Raw genomic sequence first — 17176 nt, 5'->3', positions numbered from 1 at the left:
CATGCAGCTCTATCACCCCTTACCTGGCTCCCTTTGAAATCCATGTGAGTTTTGTACATGCAAAGACTTCAAGAGGAGACCATATATTGACAAGCTAGAGTAGAAATAGTGTGTAGTACCACTACATAGTCATGTTGTGCCTCAAGAGGGCATTTATTTAAAAAATTTCACATGAGAATGTAGGCCAGGGTCAGACATCCACAAACACAATTGCTTGAACAACCCTGAAGCACAAAAAACTTTCAACAGCAGGATATGCCAGAGTAGAGATGGCTCGGGCAACCTCAGGAGATTTTACTTCCTTTAGCATGCAGCCAGTGCCCAACAAATAACTTGCTCCATAAAGGGGCTAAGATGTAGGTGTTTGTGACTGGGAAAGGGAAGTTAATAATTTGTGTTGGCTTTTTTCAGTTTTCTTGGAGGTTTAGTTGGATGTCTGTGCAGCTAGAGAAAAACTAGGAGGGCTAAGCAAAGCGAAGATGCCAAAGCCCTCTCTTTTCTGGGGTTTCAAATTTCACAGGGCTCTTTTCCAAGAAAACGAGCAACAAAATCCTAGAGAAATGCCTAGGAACACTTCCTTTAGGCAGTTTATTTTATTTTATCTCTAAGAGGCCAGAAAACTACAAATACAACTAGGGAGGATTTGTCTCTAGAACTCGCTGCCCTGGCATTTAGAATGTAACACTCCTTTCTTTCTGAAAAGCAGCCCATCCCCTATTGAGGTTCTGAGCCTAAGTAGGCTCAGCTGGACACGATTACTTCAGTTCAGGAAGGCATTCCCAATGTAGACTCCAAAATCCCTTCTATGAATTAAATCAGAATTCTCAGACAATCGTCTTCCTCAGGGAGACTTCCCTCTAGGGGCACTACTAGGAGCAGGGGATAAGGTGCCTGGCAATAAGGCCCCTTACTGGACATTCCCTCCTACCCCAATACATCTCATTTCAGGGTGTATTTTTACATTTGTCGTGTTTCATTTCTACACTCAAAGTTATGCCCAAAATGCATTGTGATCTGGGTGGGCCCTACCCCACAACAGCAGCATGCCCACCCCACCTCAAATGGGAGTGCTCATTCAGTCCAAAAATAGAGCCACTTCTCTTGGCAACTGCTTTATTAACAAAAAAGGTGTTCCCAAATTTACCTATATGGAACTCCAGACTAAGCCTCAGCAGGCTTTAGTGCCTCTACAGTAACTTTACCCCAACTTAAGTCTTCTACACTTGTTTGGCTGTAGTTAGGGCTCCTTCTCTCAGGATCTGTCTGCTCCAAACTCTAGCACTGTCTGCCTGAGGGTACCATTATGCCACTTGCAAGTCTGCTTTACCCCTTTCCAAAAGGTTCAGCTCCAGCTAATTGGATGTAGTTTTCAAGCAGTATCTGCCACCCTAGTACACAGCAACCACAGAAAGGCAGTCACTGTTCTCCTTGAGTTCATACCGCATTTATGATTTACAAAGAGGGGAAGAAAATGTGACACCCCAAAAAAGATCCAATTCTACATCCAGTTTTTGCCACCTGCTATACATCAAGCTCTTGCTGCCTTGTTTTTTTCCTGGTTCATATTATTAATGACGGTCTACTGTCTTTTGTTAGTTTGATGCTATTTTTTAATATATCAATATTTAACTCTATTTGAACATTTTCTTCCCAGTTTTTAAAGTCTCTATTTATATTTTTAGTCTCACCTTTCTTTCCCACCCCATATGTCTAACAATTGCTTATTCTAGTTCTATTTATCTAACATAAAACTTTCCCTTCCAACATTTTAATTCACATTCTCTATTTTTTTTAAACCTTACCTTTTCCAAAGTTGCTCATTGATTTTATCCCTCATTTTCTCCCCTCCAACACACACACACACACACACACACAATGCTATTTCTACAGCCTGGCACAAACTATAGAGTTCAGACCCCAATCTGCCTTTAAAAAAAAAATCACCCCAGGTTTGATCAATGCTCATCTCCACTCATTTTATCACAAGGGTTTTTAAATTCTAGGCTGAGGCCATTTCATGGCCTGAAAAGACACACAGTACAGCCAGGAATCCCGCACGTAGAGTAGCTAGTTCCCTGTGCTGAAGGGCAAATAGGCCAAGCTCTCACTTCTGCCTCTATTTCTAATTGGGGTGGGTCTCACCACCCATCAAAAATGTAGCATCTGTCACTCATGGAGCATCCCTCACACTTGCACATTAAATACACACTAAATTACACATTCATAGGACTTGTTCTCGACTGTAGCTGCAACTGAAGCTAAGCTTGTACATTGTATTGGCTGACAGATATTTATAAACATCAGATAGCAGTACACCATCTAACTTAACCACTTCATACCTTATGAAGTAATTCTTTTAAACATGTGACAAGAAGGTTATCATATTGATACCTCAAGAGGAGTAATAAGGCTTTATTTCTGGGTTCTACTGAGAAATACAGGCATGTGCCTAGGTAGGTCCATCTAAATTAGTAGAAATACATAACCCCAAAGGGTGTTTTATAATGCACCATTATCACATGAGTTGTTTCAATGTATTCTGTGACATTTACTTATAGAAAATAACCTTCTCTCATTTGCAGAAATAAATCTAGTGCCAGTTTGTCAATTTAAACTAGTTTGATAGCTAAACTCAGCCATAACTTCCCTATTTAAAGAATGAAATCATGGATGCTTCAATTCTTTCTTGTAACTCACTGAAAATTAATTGATACTACTTAATGTGTTTATTGTGGATTGGTGTTCTGTATTGTGGACTATTTCTAATTCAGCTTTGCTTTTGTTATATCTAGATAAAGCAGAAGTCCAGTTAGCTTCCCAATATATATCATGTGTTCTCAAGTTTATCTTAAATGAACAGGTAAGATTTTTTGTGTAATTAAGAGGTTTAAAGGAGTTATGCCTAAAAATAGTGCTTGAATTGAATTGACTTAAGCTGCAAATATAGACACAGTGATGTGCTTTGTTTCTCGTGTCGTTAGGGATAAGGTGCATGAATAGAGTAGGATAGAAAAATTAAGATGTTATTTTATTTCTGGACATTTAAATATGTTCATTTTATTAAGTACTGTAATAATGAGGAGGTGCCTAGACTTTGGGATAGGTACTGTTAAAGAAAATTAAGTGAAGACATAAAATAGTGCCAGGTTTCCAAAAGGACTTCTACCTAGCTTCCACTTGCACATCCCCAAACTTGCACTTATGAGTTAACATTGTTACTTGCAGATGCAGGCAACAGAACTTAGAACTTAGAGATCCAAAGCTCTTTGGGGTGTTTTTCTTCTTCATTTTTACATGACTGATGTGCACACGAGTTTTTGCATGTGCAAAGTTACATGTTCACTGCTGGAGGTCACATTTTGATGTTTGGCCCCATCATGAAGATTTGTTGCATCATACATGCATTAATGTGAAGTTTGATAAATGTGGGCCAAATTCTCAATTCTGCCAGTGTAAGGTTTTTGACACAGTTAGTTGCTCCAGATTTACATTTTCTTAAGAAATGTCACTGCTTTCACTCTTCTGAATACAGCATAGTTCCAAAAAGAATAGCATAAAGCCCAAAACAAAGTGGAAGAAAATCTTCCTAAATATAGGACAGCTGTTAATGTCTTGAGACAAAAAAGGAAAACAGACACCATGAAAAAACTTGTAAATATTTATGTTGCATATGTACAGACAGACACACACTCGTCCACATTGCTACCTTTCTTAACTCAAGCTGACTATCCCCCACCAAGAGATAAGAATACAGTCTTCGTGACCCATTCCTGCATTGGCTTCTTGTATAATGCAGATGGAACATTTAGTTTAACATAACAATTACTTTACTCTTCCAGGAATCCCCATGAGGAAATCTCTAGAGTAAAAGTGGAGTCACAGTCAATAAGAGCAAATCATCTGTTTGCTCTCTAGCCAGAGCTAAAAGGTCAGCAAGTGTTTTTTATGGGTTTATGCGCATTACTTAAGGCTTTTATTAAGTATAACAATTCCAGCATGACAAAACAACTCCATAGAAATAGAACACAAATGTACTGCAGGATATTACATTACAATGTTATTCAAAATTCATGTGAAGTGGAAGGCTTACGTCTAAGATGTGTTTAACATTTTCATGTTTAATACTAATGGAAAGACAGACAAAACTTACTGGTATCACTTTTCCTTCTTCATCACAGACACACATGATCACTTCCACATTTCTCTGGGTTGTTTTATTGTACTTATCAAAATCACCCGTAGTCAGTGTAACATAAATATCATTTCTTATATCCCCTATGACAGAAATGCAAAAGGTTAGAAAGCAGAATAAAAATATATTACGAAATCAAAGGGAAACCCAAGCGGGTTTATTATAAGTAATAATGATTACTTACATACTCGTCTCACTATGCTGAACTATATTAAATGAAGTTAAGTTCATTCTAAAGAAAAGTTTAAAGTGTTCTGCTTTGATATTTTCATTTGATCAGATTTTATAGGCTGGTGTGAAATGAGACAAAATGCGTTTCCTAAAAGGGAACTCGTCTAACTCACAGACTGCAGTGACACCTTCTGGTGAGGTGAAGTTAAGATGCTGTTGCTCAATTTGACTAGCAAGATATGAGATTCTATTTTTCCCCCAAATGGGAGCTTTATAAAATAGCTTTTTTTGTTTTCCTCCTATGAACAAAATTGAGATGTCATCAAAACCATAATGCCACATACATGCCAGTCTGGATAATGTGAACCAAGAATTTGGCTTTAAATAAACATTCAATAGCCTGACTTCATACATACTGGTATTTTAACTGGAACAAAAGCATAGTATGAAAGTCAAACAACTAATAAAAGCTGTAAATAATTCCTTATCTACACAGTGATCATGAAAGCAATTTATGAGACCCATAGGGTAGAAGGGACTGCAAGACTCATCTAGTCGACCCCCATGCCAAGATTGCAGGATTTGTTGTGTCTAAACTGTCCAGCACAGATGTCCTTTTGAAAACCTCCAGTGAAGGAGCTTCCACAACCTCCCTAGGCAGTCTGTTCTGTTGTCCTATTGTTCTTACAATTAGGAAGGTTTTCCTGAGATCTAATCTAAATCTTCTATGTTATATAGTTTGAACCCATTGCCTCTTGTCCTGCCCTCTGTGGCAAGTGAGAACAACTTTTCTCCATCTTGTTAGGGGAGCCTTTCAAGTATTTGAAGATGCCTATCATATCACCTCTTAATCTTCTCTTTCCCAAACTAAACATATCCAATTCCTTCAGCCTTTGCTCATATGGCTTGCATTCCATCCTTTTGATCATGTTTGTTGTTCGCCTCTGGATCCTTTCCTTTGGCGATCAAAGTTGGACACAATACTCTAGCTCAGGCCTAACCAGAGTGGAATAGAGTGGTACTATTACCTCCCATGACTTGCATACTATACCCCTGTTAATGCAACCTAAAATTGCATTGCTTTTTTGCAACAGCATCACATGGTTGACTCAGGTTGAGGTTGTGATCCATGACAACTCCCAGATCCTTCTCAGCAGTGCTGCTGCCAAGCCAGTTATCACCCATTATGTATTCGTGCATTTGGGTTTTTTTTTCCATAAGTATAGCCTTTTTTGAATTTCATTTAGTCATCTATAGCCCAGTTCTCCAATCTATCCAGATCCCTTTGAATTTTAGCTCTGTCCTCCAAAGTGTTGGCAACCCCCCTCGCTTTCTGTGAAAATTTGATCAATATGCTCTCTATTCCTACATCTAAGTCATTAATATAGATGTAAAATAATACTGGACCAGAATAGATCCCTGTGGAACCCCACTCGAGATCTCCTTCCAGATATCATTCCATTAATAGTTATTCATTGTTTGTGGTTGTTTAACCAATTATGTATCTACTTAATTATAGTTCTACCGGCCGCATTACTCCAGCTTTCTTATCAGAATGTCATGTGAGGCTGTGTCAAAAGCTTTGCTCAAGTCCAAGTATATTATTTCCACATTTCCCCCCATCCACCAAACCAGTCACCCTATCAAAGAAGGAAATCAAGCTGGTTTGGCATGGATTTGTTCTTAGTATATCCTTGCTGGCTGCTAATGATCACCCCTTCATCCTCTAGGTATTCACAAATTGAATGTTTTATACATTGCTTTAGTAGCTTCCCAGGTACTGAGGTCAGGCTGACTGGTCTATAGGTCCCTTGCTCCTCCTTTTTGAAGCTGGGCACTACATTAGCCCTCCTCCTGTCTTCTAAAACCTCTCCTGTCATCCATGAATTTGCAAATATTATTGCCAGAGGCTCAGAGATTTCTTCAACTAATTCCTTCAGCACTCTGTGATGAATAGCATCAGGCCCCACTAACTTGAATTCATTCAAATTAGTCAGAAGATGTTAAATGTTCTTTATTGATCCCAGTCTGCATCCCTTCCTCTTTATTGTCTATAGTAATTTCGCTAGTCGTCCAGTCACATGTTCTTTTTGTGAGAAGACTGAAGCGAAGTATGCATTTAACAGCTCTGTCTTCCTATCATCTTCTATCACCAGCTCACTTTCTCCACTGAGCAGTGGGCCAACATCATCTCTGATCTTCCTTTGTCTTCCTTTAAGTATTTTTGTTTTAAATGCTTTATCCTTACATTTTTTTCGAAGTAATATATTTCAAAAAAAACAGGAGTACTTGTGGCACCTTAAAGACTAACAAATTTATCTCTTTAAGGTGCCACAAGTACTCCTGGTTTTTTTGCGGATACAGACTAACACGGCTGCTACTCTGAAACCTGTAATATATTTCACTGATTCATGTTAACTTCTAATATTTAAATTAGAAATCACTCTGAAGTGTACACTGAAGTAAGCTGCAAGCTAAATATTATGGATATTTATACTAGGCTTTATAGTGAAAAGGTGAAAGTCTAATTTCAGTGCAGAACAAATCATCTCCTACCTGGCATGATTATTTCAGGGAATCCCAGCTTCCTTGCAACAACTGTTGTCCTGTCAACAAGATGCGGGTAGTCCTTCCTAATCTGACTCATGTCTCCAACAAGCATTTTCATAGTTACCCACAGACCTATAGAAAAAGTGTGTGATTATATAATTAACTTCTTTTGAGTTTATTTTGAATTAAGTTACCATTTTTCTCTCCTCTAGAGAACTGCTTAGCCATGTCACCCTTCCCACCTCCCCAGCCAAAAAACAGCTACTACTTAGACTATAACTAAAGCCACTTTTCTCAGTGGGACAGGTGCTTATCTAAATAGCCTCTAACTCTCCCCCCTCCCCCGACACACACACACAAAGATTTACATTCATCACTGTCAGCTTCACAGTATATCTAGCCCAATGACTGAAGTACAGGGACTGATTTGAAACCCAGACTCTAAAAAAATATGAAACCAAGATGTATAAATACAATTTATTGTTTTGCTTACACACAAAGACTACTTTACCTTGTCCGCCACTGTCTCCTTTTGATGCTGTGACTTTGCCTAAGAGACTGTGCAAAGAATCATTCTCTGCCACCACCCTAAAGGAAAATAGAAAAAAATCCCTAGTAAGCACTGAACATACCAAACAATTACGAAAGCAGTAAGGCCAATGCCCTCAGTCATTGCTCTTTACAACTTTATTATTTACCAATCCCCACCACTACGCACTTAATGATCATCCTTCAGCACGCTCTTGGTCTGTATTGCAGCTACATAATGTTACCACAATTCTCTGCATTTAATATAGGTAATACCATGAATATTGAGATAATGTCAAAGACAGAACTGAAATGTCTTCAAAGGCAGCCCCTGAACAACACATTCCAGAGCTGCTGAACAGTTTAAGGTGGTAAAGCTGATGAACCACAAGTATTTCTAATCTATTATGTGGATAAATTAATTATTTTTAGGACGGAACTCTTCTAGTTCTTTGGTGGCAGAATCACATCAGGATTGGCAAGACAAATGTGAAGGCTTCTCCTTTAATATTTTGGCCAGTGTTAGTCAAAGAGTTTCTCTGAATTATTGGGGACCTACAGGCCACTACCTATGCTCTATGCACTACCTATTATGATCTTCTGGCATATGGCTTCTGATGGCACAATGACTTAGATATTGGATAAGCGATGTAGCAACTATCACAGCAGCATCATTCTGAGACATCAATAGAATCCACCATCAAGACAGTGAAGAGGGCAGTCCATAACCAGATGTCTTGCTCTTTGTTCTTGATACTATGGTGATGAGTATAAAACACTAAGATAGTGTTGGATTCCATGTCCTTTCTGGATGTTAGAGCTCAGTGACCCTATCCAGGCCATTATACCACACTCAGTGTCTTTGTACCTGAGTCCCCTAAACATTCTAGACACAAGTACACCAAATTATACTCTACCAGTTCATGGAGGAGCTAAACCTTATGTTGTATCTGAGTCTGTCTGGAGTGAGACGAAGTCTCCCCTGCCAACTCTGTGCTGCATGGTACAGATTGTGCCTTGTTGCAAAATCAAATGTTTTTGATATGTGCGGTAATCCTAGTGGGTTCAATTAGTGCCTTTTCCAATACACTTTTCTTCGTCAGAAGCCAGACTTGCATTAGAACCCCCTTCTCCTTCCCTTCCTTCTACTATTCAGTTCAGGAATGCTTCTTCTTGATACCCAGCTCAAATGACACAAATGAAATTGTTTAAAAAAAAGTGAAGTGGGGCCAATGCTTAAGTGCTTGGCAAACTGGCATATTCTCCACAGAACATACAAACACTTGCAGTATTATGCAGAATGCCATTCAATAACTGTTCCCCATGGGTGCCTATACTTCAGGCTATATCTCCATTTAATTTATATGTGAGGACCAAGTTCAGAGTCAAAGATTGCCTTGCATTGCAATTGAAATTTGAACTTCCTTTTTCAAAATTCAGTCACCTTTCAACTTGTTTGATAGCCAAACTTTGCAGTTCCCTCAAACTCATGACATACATACAGTATTTACCACCTACAATCATGGAGCCCATTGTCTAGAATGGATTGGTGTACATTCATATGCTTTGGTGCTGTTTAATACGTCACAATGCTGGATGTGAGGAGTGAACACATCAGTTTGAATTCATTTATACTTAGTTGATGCTCTATGAAAAACTTCCATGTCTTTGTCACATTTCATGTTAATAAGCCTGATTCCTGTAGTATTTTTTCCTTGTGGCTACATTTATGAATATTGAAAGGGAAGAGGGTTTTGCTATCTTATTAATATTCTTCACTCATGTTCCCATAAAATTACTTGTTTTCTTTTTAATACTTCAGACTGTACTAACACTGATGTTCATATAATGCACTTAAAATCACTTTATCTGTAATAAAGAAAAGACCCATGACAAACTCATGGACAGACAGAAATTTTTGCATGTACAATGAATTTTTGTATTGTAAAAAATAAATTTGACTCTTACGGATGAAAGGGAATAAAATGCTGCTTCTCTTCATCGCTTTCCACTTTACCTTTTATGGTATCTGTAATATCCATAACTAGAAAAGTAGAAATAAAATTCATGAATATTTAACAACATGAAAAATTATTCCTCTCTCTTACTAGCACAACCTACATTAAAAGCATAAATTGTGCTTCAGGGCAGGTATGTATTTTAGGATACGATTTTCAAAGTTATTAGATGGAAAGATATCATACAATGGTATTTCATCAATTATTGCTAGCAATGTAAAGTACAATATACCAAAAAATTATTTACACTCAGTTGGGGTGCCATACGATGTACCTTGCCCAAGGAGATGAACTTCAATCTGAATGGAATTGAAGCTGAAGCCTTTGTTAAAACTTAATAAGCTGAACTCTGTGTGTGTACTGGTTTAGAGAGAGAGAGAAAGAAAAAACCCTTTTCCAGGCGCTATGATATAATTTTCCATGTAGAAATGGTTTATTTTAATTTTGATTCTCCCATTAACTGTTTCCAATCAACCCAATTGCACTGGAGCTTAGTTTTCCAATATGTAAGTTGTCAGTTGTACAGTTTTCTATTTCATTCTTCATTTTAATATTAGGGGGGGCCCACAAAAATTTCTAATTCTAGTTTTGAAACCTGATGCAGTAGCACCCAGAAAGAATGGACACTTACCCTACAATATTTGCTGTTCTTTGAGTTGTTTTAGTCAGCGTTGATACCACCATAGTTGTGCATGAGCCTCTTGGACTCAAGGCCAAAAGACTTTTTTTTTTTTTTAAATATCAATGAGCATCAGCATGAACTCTCTATCTCTGCGGGCTCTCATATGAAGGCTTAAAGGGCAATACTTCCTCAGTTCCCTTACTCCAAAAAGCAGGGATGGAGAGCAAGTTGCAGGATCCATACTGACAACATCTCAAAGAACCACAGTTGCTGTAGAGTAAATGTTCCCTGTTCCATGAAGCTGTTTAGGGACACCCAGAACATGGGGCTGTGTTCCAGGCCACCTTGGCTAATAGCCATTGATGGACTGCTGGTCCATGAATTTTTCTAATTCTTTTTTGAACCCAGTTATATCTTTGGCCTTCACAGAATCCCCTGGCAATGAGTTGCTCAGGTTGACTGTGCATTGTGTGAATAATTTCCTTTTGCTTGTTTTTAAACCTGCTATCTATTAATGTGGACAACAGGGTATAGATCACTCGATAAATTGCCATGTTCTGTTCATTCCCTCTGAAGCATCTAACACCAGCCACTGTTGGGAGGCAGGAAACTAGGCTAAATGGACCATTAGTCTGACCCAGTAAGGCCATTCTTATGTTCTTAGATGATATGGTACTCTGCTCATATTAAGTGTAGACAGAATCAGGCTCTTATATTCTGTAAGATGCTGCAAGCTGCACAGCTCGATATACCTGACACATTAGATTCCTGGAGAATTTTTTTCCATCAGTAATTACAACAAATATTTAAATATGCTTTCATTTACTACATATTTTATTCAGGTGTCAAAGGCCTTAATCAAAGGCATTCTTCCATTTTAAGGTTCATCTTAATGCTTTTTTTCTCTGCCTTTAAATAATCAAGTTTTTTAATTTTTCATTATTAAATGAAAGAAATTTTAAAAAGAATAAATGTAAATGGGCTGTGATTAGAAGCAAATGCTGCTAATAATTTTAAATGAAATGGTTGTCACCTGCCACACCAAAAGGCCGTCGCAATCCTTGAGTGCATTTTTTTGTATTGCTATCTTTTAGATCCATTCTTCCAACCCGGACTATTTGACAAATCAAATAAACTTTGTCTCGGTTAAGATCTTTGTTTCCAAGATCCTAAAAATAGATGACAAAAGAGAATTATTAAAATATGACCACTGACATTCTGCAGCAATTACAATACCAATTGACAAGTACCAATTGACAAAAACTAAGATATAGGCAGGGAAGGAAAGCTATGTTTTAACATGGTCCAAACAAAGTTATGAAAAGGTAAGGAAAGAGAGAGAGAAAGGCATTTCCACATGGCAAGAGCTACAGGACAGAGTATCCTGATATTATGCAAAAGTCATGAGTATGGGGAAACAGAAGAGGCCAGTGCTAGAGAACGGGAAGGAGATGGAGGAAGGATAAAGGAGAGAACCATCTAGAAGTGTTTACCATCATTAGTACAAACAGGAAATCACCCATCCTAATCTCTACTGCAGTGGTTTTCAAGCTTTCTAGGCTGTGTACTCCTCTCCAAATAAAGTAGTCTACCGTATACCTCCATCTGAGTTAAGATCATAATATACCTATGATTAGATTGCCAAGTCTTACTAAATAAATTGCTTTGTTCCCCACTACAAGATTTTTCTCACGCATCCCAGTTTGAAACCCACTAAGCGTCTCCATTAATTCAAAGAGACTGGCAGTTGTAAAACCCAACAAATGCAGCTGCTAACCCAGCACCCTGAATAATATAACATCCCTGCCAGCCAAAAGTTACGCTACTAACCGTCTTCCTTAAGATCTCTACCCCAAAAGCCCAGACAACTCAAGCCTCCTCAAGTGTCTGAGCAAATAGATGGGCTCTGCAGTGTTCCCTGAAGGTGAGCGAATATGGGCTAATTTCAGATCCAGGGGCCTGGGGAGAGTGATCTCAAGTCCCTCTCCTTTCATCTAACGAGACTCAGGACTGAGCATCTCCACTGATCCCAGTTGCGGCAATATTACATGGGGGAGAGGCAGTCCCCAGCAGAGTCCCCAACACATTTAGGGCTTTCTAGGTCATCAGCAACTAAAACTCTGCCAGAAACAATAGGCAAACCATACTGTTCCTGGAGCATTTGGTGTTATGTGCTCATGATGCATAATAACCAGTCAAATATTTGCACCATCATCAATTTGAGTTGATTTAATTTAAGCTTTAATTTACAATAACGATAAAGCTAATGTATGGCTTAATTTACTACATGCATTTAAGCAGACAACTCACAAGGTTGTAAAGAAGTATTTATCATGGTATTTTGGCCCGCATCCAGAGAAACAGCCTGACTGCAGTTTGGGAGTTCAGTCAGAAATGGAACATAAAGTTTTGTCGCTTCTGATGAGATTAGCAATCTTTGCAATTTATTCTAATGTTACTGAAAACTAAAAAATTATCCTCACAGCACAGCACAGAACTGCAAGTCAGAAAAGTTTCAGAAACCATGTAGGATAATCATCCAAGAGCTTGAAAGATCATGCAAACATCCTGAATCTTCAAGACTGGGGATATATTGTGAGGACAGACTCAGTCATTGAATTTCTTGCACTTCCACTTACAACCGGAAAGGAGAGGGTACAGTTATTGTTTAGTGGTTGCCTGGTAGCAACTAATATCATTAGGATTGCATAAGATTTGAATGTATATCCTTGTTCCCCTGTGTCTCACACACAGCAAGTTTTCATTAAGTCATTTTTGGTTTGAAAGTTTCATGTTTTTGGTCCATAGCTAACATTTTAAAGCCAAATCTCTTCAGCCACTTTTCAGTTCTACAGAAGTGGGGAAAAAATATCCACTTTCCTTTTTCTTCTCCAAATATGACATCTCTGATTTACCAATCACTGGATGGAAACTCCACATGTAACCAATTCCAATTTAGAAGCATATCCAAGGCAAGTTTGGAAAAAAAAATTGGGACAGGGAGTTGGGAATGTATACCTAACTGAAAATAAAATCATTAAGCATGGTCAGAGTCATCTGCAAAGTTTTCTGCCTTCCCTAAAAGGCCAGCTCCCTTTATGACATCACACTGTAATTATCAGAACTTTCTAGTCTAGAAAGCTCTGGAAGCCCAGTCCTTCCCTGAAATCAGGGGTTATTTGCATGAGCAATAATATGTCATTTGAATGCAGCAAAATCATTGCCTTAACATCAGAAACAAGGAGAACACTACAAGAATGGAAAAGCTACAGCTCCCATAATTTTAGGAGATCTCAGCCATTCTTTCTGCTCCCTAGAAGTTTCATGCTTGCATTGAAATAGTTTAATTCTGTGTCAAACTTTTTCAGTTGTCAATAATTAAGGCTAAGATTTAGCTAGGGTATTTTTAGTAAACATCATGGACAGGTCACAGGCAATAAACAAAAATTCACGTCCCGTGACCTGTCCATGGCATTTATTATAAATACCCTGACTAAATCTTAGCTACTCCTGGGGCCCTAAGGTGCCACTGCTCTGGGGGGACCCCAGGGTGCCAATCGCTGGCCCCTGCTCTGGTGGCAGAGGCTGACTGCTCGGGGACAGCTGTGGAAATCCCGGAGATCCCAGAAAGTCACGGCAACCATGACTTCTGTGACAGACTCGCAGCCTTTTCAACAATACATCAGCTTTCATATAAACTGATGTGCTGCTGCCTTTTTTACCCAGCCTCCAGAAGGCTACCCTCTAGCTTACATTAGCAGAAGCTCAGGTCAGAACTCACCATGCCCCCGGTGATCAGTTAATTAAGTGTAAACTCTGACCCTTCTCCCAGTCAACTAACCTTCACGAGAAGCCAAATTCAGAATCTAACTGGGAACATTTAAATACTATCAGAAAAAGGTAATTTATTTTCTTCCCCTTCCCTCTTCTTCTTGAAATTAAAACTAGAATTGTATGCAATGTTAAGGCTGTGTAATTAAAATAAGTCACAAAATGCTGAAGTACAGCAACATATACTCATCCATGTTGTGCACTATATATATTTCATTGTACTCTTTCAAATTAAGCAGAAATATATTTATCTTAAGTTAATTTAGCTTAACTTTTTCAATATTTTTACTTGATTTTGCTTATGCAACTTCATCTTAATAACAGGGCATTCAGGCATTTATTTATGTTGCGCCATCACAGTGCCCAACACACTTCCAACACAAGGCCCTTAATGAGATATCACATCACAATATAACTCAGGAAAATGTTGCACAGGGCAACGGTGTGTGTAAGGAAAGAGGAGGAGATATTCCACAGTTCTGTGGAAAATGGTATGTTAAAAATGGCAAAGAGTCCTGTGGCACCTTACAGACTAACATGTATTGGCGCATGAGCTTTCATGGGTGAATACATGACATGCATCCGACGAAGTGGGTATTCACCCACGAAAGCTCATGCTCCAATACATCTGTTAGTCTATAAGGTGCCACAGGACTCTTTGCTGCTTTTACAGATCCAGACTAACACGGCTACCCCTCTGATACTTGTTAAAAATGGGTTTCAAAGAAAGGACAAAAAGGGTATTCAGGTTTCCCTTGACTTCAGTGAGCTTTGGATCAGGCCCCTGTTGTACATGAAATTGGAGACTTTTCCAAATAATGCACAGACCTGATAATGAGACGAGACAAAGATCTCCATATATTTTTTTCAGCAATGTCCAGCATGGCTAATGCCAGTGATTCTAAATAAAACAGTGAGGGCAGTTGGCAATCTACTCACCCTAGAGCTAATTCTGCAAAAGCTCCTGAATCTAAAGATATTCTTTATTGTAGACAGGACTAAAGGCATCAGTCAGAGAGGCTATCATAGAGTAAGTAGGGGTGTAGTACAAAGAGTCTTAAATATATATGAGAAGGACGATTTTGCACTGGTTCATCTGAGCTTTTAAGTACATTCATCATCATCACTCCCATAACCGCATCGGTAATTGGGGCACCATCATGAGCAACCAATTGTCTCCACCCCTGACAATTGTGTGTCAGTGCTTGAGTCTCTGCGAAGTCCATTCATATCCATTCTTTTATGCTGTCAATCCATCTCTTCTTCTGTACCTCTTCTTCTCTTCCCCTGTACTGTTCCTTGAAGGATGATCTTGGATAGGCCAGATGATCTTGTTACATGGCCGTACCACTTCAGTTTGCACTTGTTCACGGTTGTCAGAAGGTCTTCATATGACCCAGTGCATTGGGTGATGATGTTGTGGACCTCTTCATTAGTGACTTGGTTGAAGTAGGAGATGCCCAGGGTTTTACGGAAGTATATCATCTCTACCACCTGTATTTTCTGTTCAAGTTCTGCCGTAAGGGTCCACGTCTCACGCGCATGCAGAAAAATGGAGATGACCAATGCATGCAGCAGTTTCAGTCTAGATTTTAGGGAGATGTTCTTATTCCCCCAAAATGGCTTTAGCTTTGCCGCCGCTGCTGTTGTTTACACAGTTCTTGCCAGAATTTCTGTCTTTGAACTTTCATTAGTGAAATACTTGAACTGTTTCACTGTCTCCAGCTCTTGTCCACTGACTGATATGTTTCAGAGTGGTAGCCGTGTTAGTCTGTATCAGCAAAAACAACGAGGAGTCCATGTGGCACCTTAGAGATGATGAAGTGGGTTTTAGCCCACAAAAGCTTATGCCCAAATAAATTTGTTAGTCTGTAAGGTGCCACAAGAACTCCTCGTTGTTTTTGCTGACAGTGATATGTGAACTGATCCTGTCATGTTTGTTTGTCATCGGCTTAGTTTTCTCTGCACTGATTTCCATGCCATGTTTTGCGGCGTTTTCATCCAATCATTTCACTAGGTTGGCAAGTTCATCATTGCTGCCTGCCAGGCCATCAGTGTCATCAGTGAACTGAAGATTTTAAATTGTTCTCCCCCCAATGCTGACTGTGCATATGTGATCTTCTAGGGCATCAGTCATTATGCGCTCCAAGTAGATGTTGAACAGTGTGGGTGAAAGAAGGCAGCCTTACCGGCCTCCAACAGTGGTGCGAAATCACTCTCCTATTGCGCCATTGACGAGAACTGCACTGCTGGCCTTTGCATACAGTTGTTTAATGGTAAGAATAAGCTTACAACCAACGTTGTACTTCTTCATGGTTGCTCAGAGAGCTTCATGCCATATTCTGTCAAATGCCTTCTTGAAGTCAATAAAGATGTGGTAGATGTCCAGCTGGTGTTGTAAGTACTTCTCACATAGAACATGAAGGTTGAAAATCTGTTCTGTGGTACACCTCTACCTCGATACAACGCTGTCTTTGGGAGCCAAAATATCTTACTGTGTTATAGGTGAAACCACGTTATATCGAACTTGCTTTGATCCTCTGGAGTGCGCAGCCCCACCCCCCTGGAGCACTGCTTTACCATGTTGTATCCGAATTCGTGTTATATCGGGTCGCATTATATTGAGGTAGAGGTGTACTTCTTCCAGCTTGAAAGCTAGCCTGTTCTTCATCGATAATATTCTCCGCTTGTGGCTTCAATCTGTTCAATATGAGTTTCAACATCACTTTAAGCACATTAGGCCCCATTAAAGTTAATCATGGGTACTTAAATGTTTTGATGAGTGAAGCTGGACTTAACCCCAGCTTCAAGTTATGATGCTGAATTAGGGTTTGAGCTGCAGCTCTCTCAATTGACTAGAGACACACTTGGAAGAGACATTATAGAGCCTCAAAATTATGTGGTTCTAAAAGTAGACAAAATTTTGAAGAAATTCTCTCCTCCCACAACTGCATCATCCACCACTTATTTTCACCTCTGAGTATTTATGGACATTATGTAATTTACACTCTTAACATTACACTGAAAATAATTTACTCATATATGCATGGTTGTTTATCATTGTTAGTAAGTTTCCATTAACCTTGTAAGGAGAATTTCCAAATATGAAGGACCTTCCAAGATTCCTCAGGTTCATTTGATTGGGGAAACAAAGTCACTATGTTGGTCCCCAGGGTGATTAGATAATTTTCTCATTAATATTCAGTGACACTGATTTAGTGATGTCTTCATCTCTTTATATATTTATAGTATGAATCACTGGTA

General features: G+C 39.0%; 1 protein-coding gene across 6 annotated transcripts in view; it reads right to left on the bottom strand.

The window, feature by feature from the left end:
* DOCK2 (dedicator of cytokinesis 2) overlaps positions 1-17176 on the bottom strand; it is a 509152-nt gene that overhangs the window by 421015 nt on the left and 70961 nt on the right. For 3 of the 6 annotated variants that reach the window (XM_039483819.1, XM_039483820.1, XM_039483824.1), the window contains exons 10-14: positions 11115-11250; positions 9410-9485; positions 7425-7501; positions 6920-7045; positions 4151-4275 (exon numbers count right to left, since the gene is read on the bottom strand). In XM_039483819.1, coding sequence (XP_039339753.1) covers positions 4151-4275; positions 6920-7045; positions 7425-7501; positions 9410-9485; positions 11115-11250 — 540 coding nt within the window. Of the gene's footprint in view, positions 1-4150; positions 4276-6919; positions 7046-7424; positions 7502-9409; positions 9486-11114; positions 11251-11574; positions 11596-12391; positions 13068-13099; positions 13145-17176 lie in introns of those variants that run through there. The other 3 variants (XM_039483823.1, XM_039483822.1, XM_039483821.1) reach the window with 3 other exon arrangements.

The sequence above is a fragment of the Mauremys reevesii genome, linkage group 8 (genome assembly GCF_016161935.1).
Source record: "Mauremys reevesii isolate NIE-2019 linkage group 8, ASM1616193v1, whole genome shotgun sequence".
NCBI classification, from domain to species: Eukaryota; Metazoa; Chordata; order Testudines; family Geoemydidae; genus Mauremys; species Mauremys reevesii.
The sequence above is the reverse complement of the archived record's forward strand: the minus strand, read 5'-3'. Positions and strand labels throughout refer to the sequence as shown.